Source organism: Anopheles merus, chromosome 3L, assembly GCF_017562075.2.
Source record: "Anopheles merus strain MAF chromosome 3L, AmerM5.1, whole genome shotgun sequence".
Classification (NCBI taxonomy): Eukaryota; Metazoa; Arthropoda; class Insecta; order Diptera; family Culicidae; genus Anopheles; species Anopheles merus.
Genome location: NC_054085.1, coordinates 7,475,259 through 7,482,758, shown reverse-complemented (window position 1 = coordinate 7,482,758; position 7,500 = coordinate 7,475,259). Strand labels below are relative to the sequence as shown.

General features: G+C 41.7%; 1 protein-coding gene across 3 annotated transcripts in view; it reads left to right on the top strand.

The window, feature by feature from the left end:
* The window catches only part of LOC121599377 (hexamerin-1.1-like), a 13,224-nt gene that overhangs the window by 1,962 nt on the left and 3,762 nt on the right, over positions 1 to 7,500 (top strand). Inside the window, exon 3 of one of the 3 annotated variants that reach the window (XM_041927128.1) lies at positions 1 to 232. This exon is cut by the window's left edge and continues 1,550 nt beyond it. In XM_041927128.1, coding sequence (XP_041783062.1) covers positions 1 to 232 — 232 coding nt within the window. Of the gene's footprint in view, positions 349 to 7,500 lie in introns of those variants that run through there. The other 2 variants (XM_041927127.1, XM_041927124.1) reach the window with 2 other exon arrangements.

Sequence of the window (7,500 nt, the reverse complement as noted above, 5' to 3'; positions counted from 1 at the left end):
TCACTGTGGCTTCCCCGATCGTCTGCTGTTGCCGAAGGGTCTCCCGAGCGGCTACGAGATGACGTTCTACTTCATCGTGACCCCGTACTACGCCCCGAAGGTGCAGCAGTTCTCGACCTACGACTACACGTACTCGTGCGGTGTTGGCTCTGGCTCGAAGTACATCGACGATCTGCCGTTCGGATATCCGTTCGACCGTGACATCGACTTCAGCTACTTCTACACCAAGAACATGTACTTCAAGGATGTTACCATCTATCATTCGGATGAAGTCAAGCAGTACGTTCCCTACTAAACATTTAACTCTGAACCGATACATGACGATTGAATAAATTCCTTTAAATGTAAGGGTTGTTTTTTTCTTCGGACTCATTATACTCAACAATATTCTCTCTCTCACTCTCTCTCTATCTCTCTCTCCCTCTCTCTCTCTCTCTCTTTCTCTCTCTCTCTCTTGTTGGCCTGCTCACAAAAGAGCACGTCGATGTGACATGGCCCGGTCAACAATCATTCTGCTCGGTCCCTGGCTACAGCCTCCAATACATGTAGATCTGATACATGTAGTTCGCTGAACTCCTCTGCGCCTTATGCCAAACTGGGGATCGCTGTCGAACACCTTCTTAGTGGGGCACGAGTCCGGCATCCTCATGACATGCCCCAGCCATCGTATCCTACCAGCATTTGCCACCGTCAGGATGCTCGGTTCGCCGTATAGCTCAGCAAGCTCGTGGTTCATCCTTCTCTTCCACGCTTCATGCTCGAGCACACCGCCAAAGATGGTCCGGAGGATGCGTCGCTCAAACACGCCCAGAGAGTTTGCATCCTCCGCTCGAATGGTCTAGGACTCGTGCCCGTAGAGGACCACCGGGCGAATCAATGTGCGATATATCTCACATTTCGTGCGGGCTCGAAGTCTTCTGGATCTCAGCAGTCGGTGAAGCCCATAGTATGCACGATTCCCCAACACAATGCGTCTCCGGATTTCGCTGCTGATGTCGTTGTCCGAAGTAACGACCGTCCCGAGATAGCAAAACTCCTTTACCACCTCGAGACTGTCGCCGTCAACTAATACACTGCTTCTCAGATGGTCTGAGTCACCGGTAAGCAGGTACTTCGTCTTCGTCGCATTGATTCTCAATCCAATTCTTGCTGCTTCGCGTTTGAGTCGGGTTTACGTCTCAAACACCTTCGTTGTTGTCCTGCCGATGATGTCTATGTCATACGCGAAGCCAAGAAATTGGAGAGATCGGTAGAGGATCGTGCCACGGATGTCGTTGTCTAGCCCCGCGCCTCGAATGACACCTTCCAGGGCGATGTTGAAGAGCAAACAGGAGAGTCAGTCACCTTGCCTCAGACCCCTGTGAGATTCGAACGTTTCCAACGTCAAGTTCGATACTTTCACCTTGCACTGCACCCCGTTCATGATTGCTTCTAACAGCCGGATCAAATTCCCAGGGAAGTGGTACCGCTGCATGATGCTCCATAGCTCCTTCCGGTCTATGGTGTCGTAGGCCGCCTTGAAGTCAATCTCGAACAGGTGGTGCGTTGGGATCTGGCGCTCTCGGCACTTCTGGAGGATCTGCCGTAGAGTGAAAATTTGGTCGGTGGTGGATTCCAACAAACCCAGCTTGGTAGCTGCCAAAAAAATTGTAGTAAGGGGCGCAAGTCGGCAGAACAGGATCTGGGACTGGATCTTGTAGGCGGCATTAAGGACTTTCATGGTTTGAAAATTCGAGCAATCCAGCCTGTCGCCCTTTTTGTAGACTGGGTGAATGACACCCAGTTTTCACTCCTCCGGTAGTTCCTTCTGCTCCCAGACTTTTAAGATCAGCTGATGCATTTCGACGGTAAGCCTCTCCGGCTCCATCTTGATGAACTCGGCCGCCAGTCCATCATTGCTAGCAGACTTATTGCTCTTTAGCTCCTTATTGGCGATGGTACTCTCATCCAGAGATGGCGGGAGCACCTCGTAGTCTGCGCCGATGCTGTCGCTGTTGTTAGTACTGTGCTGCTGCTGTGGTAATTGCCTTGTTCTGCCACTTGTCCCTCTCCTGCCTCTGCTCCATTCCGGTGTCCTTCGAAGTAGCACTTCCACCTTTCGATCACCTCCCGCTCATCCGTCAGGAGATTTCCTTCCGCATACCGGCACATTGCGGTTTTAGGAGCAAATCCGCTCCGTGCCTCCTTCAATCTCTTGTAGAACAAGTGGGTATCCCCCGACTGGGCAAGTTGCTCAAACAGTTGTTCGTCTGACTCTTCAAAACGGCGCTACTTGGCCTGGAAGAGCAGGGTTTGCTGTTTCCTCAGTCGCCTGTAGATCTCCACGTTCTGACGGGTTTCATGCTGTAGCATGCGGGCGCGCGCTGCATTCTTCTCGGATAGTGCTCGTGTGAACAATCTTATTACAATTTTTAATGAATTTAGGTACTTTTCTATTGATCTTTTGAAATGTTATGTTTGGCAAAGCAACCAAACGACGGATTTTTGTTTTTAATTATCTGACAAGGTTGGGTCAACAACCTCCAGCAATGTCTTTGATATCGCACGTTTTGATAAGGCGGCTTATTGAGATGCTTGAACTACCAAGACATTATATTATCTAATCGCTGTTTTCTGTCCTCAGACCTTGATTCTTTACACATCAGCTTTGCTTTCTATTGCCATTTCTATAGGTGTAGGTCAACAATACTTTTCGCCTTTTTTGTTTAGTTGTTCCTGCTTTACGTGTCTGTTGTAGCTTCTGCAAACCTATTGCACTCTCCGCAGAAGCTCCATTTAATCTCTTGTTGCTCTCCATTCCGTTTGTACACATTTGTTACACTACTTGTTCGAGTGGAATATGTCACGAGAAAACAGGTTTTCACCTAAGCACGTTTTTGTAGCAGCTTTATTATAATAATTAACCAAACGACGAAATGAAGCGAAGCAAAGTGAAGCGCTAAAAAAAGGCGTGCTTCTTGTTCCCTTTTCTCACTCCAACTCGCATCTTGGCGCTTTCCGCTGTCGCTTGTCGGGTTACTTGATAAAACTTGTCGCTTTCGGTCACAATATCTTTGTCACGCAGGCCTTTCACTACCTATACCACGGCAGTGATGCCATCATGTCCCAGCCCCTGCTATATCTTACTTTATCTTACTATATAGCAGTGAAGCTATTATTGTCCATCCCGATTCGTTACAAACGATCTTTTTTGTGTAAATTAATTTGAATTTAGTTTTTTGTTGCAATATATGTGTAAGAGTATTGTGAAATACAAAAGAACAAAACGAAAAGAATTTTTTTTAAATGCTGTTACTATGAACCAAATACAACGGTGACAGTGAAATGGAGGCGCCTTGTACTTGGTACCTGAATTTATCTAGGTTTGGCGTGAATAACTCCAGTACGTTTTAAATATTCCATTGTTAAGCATCTTAATTAAGTCCAGCGAATCGTCATGCACTGCCGTGCAATCTATTAGCGCTTTGAATGCGTTTTTGGTGTTGATGGTGAAAAATACGCACACCGCACACCCCAGAAAGTAGCAACAGCATTATAAGCACTACTGTTACTAATTCAATGATGTAGGGAAGGAGTAAGTAATAAGGAAAAGTATATAGAAAGACAAAAAACTCGTAAACGAAGATAATATAGAAGGAAGTGTGAAGATAAATTAGGACAGAAATGGACAATACTCTTCATACTTAATTAAACAATTATAATCGCGTTTCATAGGAAGCGAGTTGTGCAGAACGATAAAAACGACGAAATGCAACCCTGGTGAAGTGTCTTTGATCATTTTCCAATCTAGTGCGTCCCTCAATACTAGAAGGACTCCATAAAATACTAGCATATTCAAATTGGACAAACTAGACAGCACTAAAGAGTTCTTAAACAATTAAGGCAATCAAGTGTAAGGCAGGCTACATGACCAGACCAAAACATTGAGAAGCTTCTCAAAAGAATGTGGAGAACGAGAGTGAGAAAAAGAAGAAAATCGAACATTTATCGGGACAAAGGCACATAAAATTAGCATCGACGAAGGAATTTAACTAGAGTTAAAGTCTTTCACAATCCGTTGACGAGGAAAAAATCGATGTCATCCGCATATAGTGGATGACCATCAGAAGGTAAAAATCATTGATGAAAAGGGCAAACAATAAAGGACTCCTCCTACCTTGGGGAACACCCGAAGTGCAAGCATACCTCATAGAAAGTTGAGACTTCAGGTTTTCTCCAAAGAAACTATCTTTCAGATAAGAACTAAGCCAAGTTATAGTTATAGCCAAGTTATAGTTATAGTTGACCCAAAGCCAAGCTTTCCCAGTAAGCTAACAGGATATAATGTAGTAAAGGGGCAAGTGTATCCCTACAATGCACCAATACTGAGGCAGGGATACCATCAGGACAAGGGTTGTAGGATTGTTTTAACCTAGATAATGCATAGTCAAGCATTTCATTACTTACAAGACAACGTACAAGAGTAAGGACAAGAGTAAGGAAGACTTAATACATTTATATAATCATAAATATATAATTGAGGGCGTATAATTGAGGGCATTTATAAAAAGATCGGGATTATCAATCGGTTCCGCGAAAATTTCATGAAAATAAATAGAAAAAAGTTCACAAATGTCAGCTGAGTTATTAGCTACCCTAGAATCAAGGTGCATTTCGTTGGGTACCGTATTACAGCTTCTACGACACTTAACAAAATGCTTTGGTCACCAAAAGGTTGTCGAATCAGATTGAATACGCAACTGTAATCTGTATATGTATGACTCGCAACAAGCCATGCTGTAAAATCGATAGGCCACGACGATATACACAAAGATACCTCTTTTTATCCTGTTTCAGACGGTGAATGGCGGAGAGCGAAAGACAGGAAAACAGGAATTAATTTGTTATTCCGGTTAGTGCACATTTTTTTGAACAGGAGCTTTATCTGGTTCCTGGTTCCTGGAACTTTAATCGTTACAGGGTGGCCACTCAAATCAGGATTTAAAATTCCCGGTTTTTTCCCGATTTTTCCCGAATCATTCAACAACATAGTATCCAATCTGGAGGTGTGACAACACATTTGAGAACCATTTTTGGCATGATTTCTATCGAATTTGTACAAACAAATTTTCAATCGTGCGCTCGTTTGTGGATCTAATTTGGCTACTATGGATCTTAAGCTATTTAAATATGCATTCTTTATATTTACGGAAGTTTGATTTGAGCTAACTGATGAAAAAACTACAAAAAAAGCATTACAAATATTGCTTTTTGGTGATTTAGCTTCATGACTGTAAGATTTTACCCCGTGGCAAAGATATTTTCCATCTGCTATCAATTGTTGATTAACATATGTCATCACACAACCTTAAAAAAGGGTAACCGGAAGTCATGGACCAACCAGCCACTGGAGAAAGCATACAAATGCATCAACATCAGCCATGCATCATGCTTTTACTCACACGACGCTGATGATGCACCTCACGAATAGATACAGGAATCAACCATCAGTGCCAGTTTGGGAACCCAGTCACCCGGGCGGAATGAAGGTAGAGGCCCGAATCCAAAATGCAAAATGCCAATGTACAGGCGATGTGTGATTGAGTAGCCTTAAAATTGCTAAAGGGAACAAAAATTATCAGTTCTGTTCAAAAATTGGGATCGCTCACTAAATCCAACGTTAAATTCGACACGACCGCAACTTCACGAGCGATGAATAACAAAAGACGAGTTCAAGGTAGAACGAATAGGCACACCATACCCGAAATGTGCAAGAACCGATATCGGTGAACGTAAGTATTGTACCAGTGCGAATGAGAAGTATAGTACATATATTGCGTAACATATGTGAGAAACGGAAAATGTTGTCCTTACACATTGGTGTGATGTTGATGGCCTGTGGTAAGTTGGGAACAATATACAAAACATCGCAATAATTGAAAATACACTTAGTACGATGGTAAACAGTGATAGCAAAAGTTTGTGATAATTTCCCGGTTTTTTTTGGAGAATTTCCCGGTTTTTCCCGGAAAAATAAAATTCCCGGCTATTTCCCGGTTTTCTCGGTTTTCCCGGTTGAGTGGCCAACCTGTCGTTAGTTATGTGATACTCCGAAACAACTGATCTCTACAGTTTCTTTCGTATAACGAAATTCTTTTAATTGTCACTGATAAGCGAATTACTCAATCTTCCCAGATCAATGCCAAGTGATGCTCCAGTCCTGCTACTTTTTAATATTTACTTCAATATTTCCGTTAAATACTCAAAATATCTATAAAAGACAAGTTAGACACAAGAAAGTCTCTATTTGATACTCCAACCCAGTGCTGGGGAACCTTTTTAGGATCGCGGACCACCACTTGGCTTTGAAAATACATTGGCCGCGGCCCACATACATTGAGAGCATACATTTTTTATTTATTTATTCATATATGATTGTCGTGCATATTTGTGCTACGACAACTTGTTAAACTAGCTAACTATTAAAAGTGCACGATATATATAATCATAATCTTTCCTTTTTCAAACATAAATACTTTCGCGGACCACGTCTGTCAACGCCACGGACCACAGATTGGAGACTAATGCTCTAACCTGCCTACAGATGTGATTGGAGGTCAAAAACGGCTGATTGATTATATCTAGCCAACTGAAAGCACGGCATCAAGTTTCAATAAGTTTATTTCCAGATCTTTTTTCCTAGGTATCACACAGACATGGATAATCCATAGAGCGGACTAAGCGGACGAACAGACGGACACTTTGTTTTTCAGTCCGTTTTTATAGGTTTCGAATAATTCAGAAGTAGAACTATCATTAAGCTACAGATTTAATAAATAATATTCAAATGATTGGTGATTGGTACTACATATTAAGACTATGCAGTTACACCGCGCATACACAGCTGCTATGGAGTATATCTTTGCAGACAGTGAGGACGGATAGTACGAATGGCGAACGCCTGTTAAGATGATAATGTAGCGAGAATAAAACTTAACTATAGCAGTGAACTACATTTTACTCATAAAAAATATATTTATACTTTTTGCAACCATATAATCAATACTTCCGTATGCTTTGGAATACTATGTAATGCTCATATATAATGTCCCAAGATATAATTACACTATAGGAGATCATTTCGACTTTATCAAACTTTATAAAGATGGCTGCATAAAGTTGTGTATGAGATTTGTTGTGTATGATTAAATTTAAACAAACCTCAAACTTGGATACAGAACAACATTTATGGGTTTTAAATATTAGTTATATTCCTGCCGTTGACTACAGCATAGGTTAATATGATGCAGTTAATAAATTATTTGAATATAAAAAAATATAAACAATACATTGAATCGAATAAAAACTTCATACCGCGATGAAAATAAAGAAAAAATGTAGAAATATAACAGGCAACAATATTGAAAAATATTTAATGTAATGCAAAAACATGGACAACACAAGTCTTCTAAGGGCCACGCGAAAATTACCACTTGGGAGTTTCTTTGCCCATGATTAGCC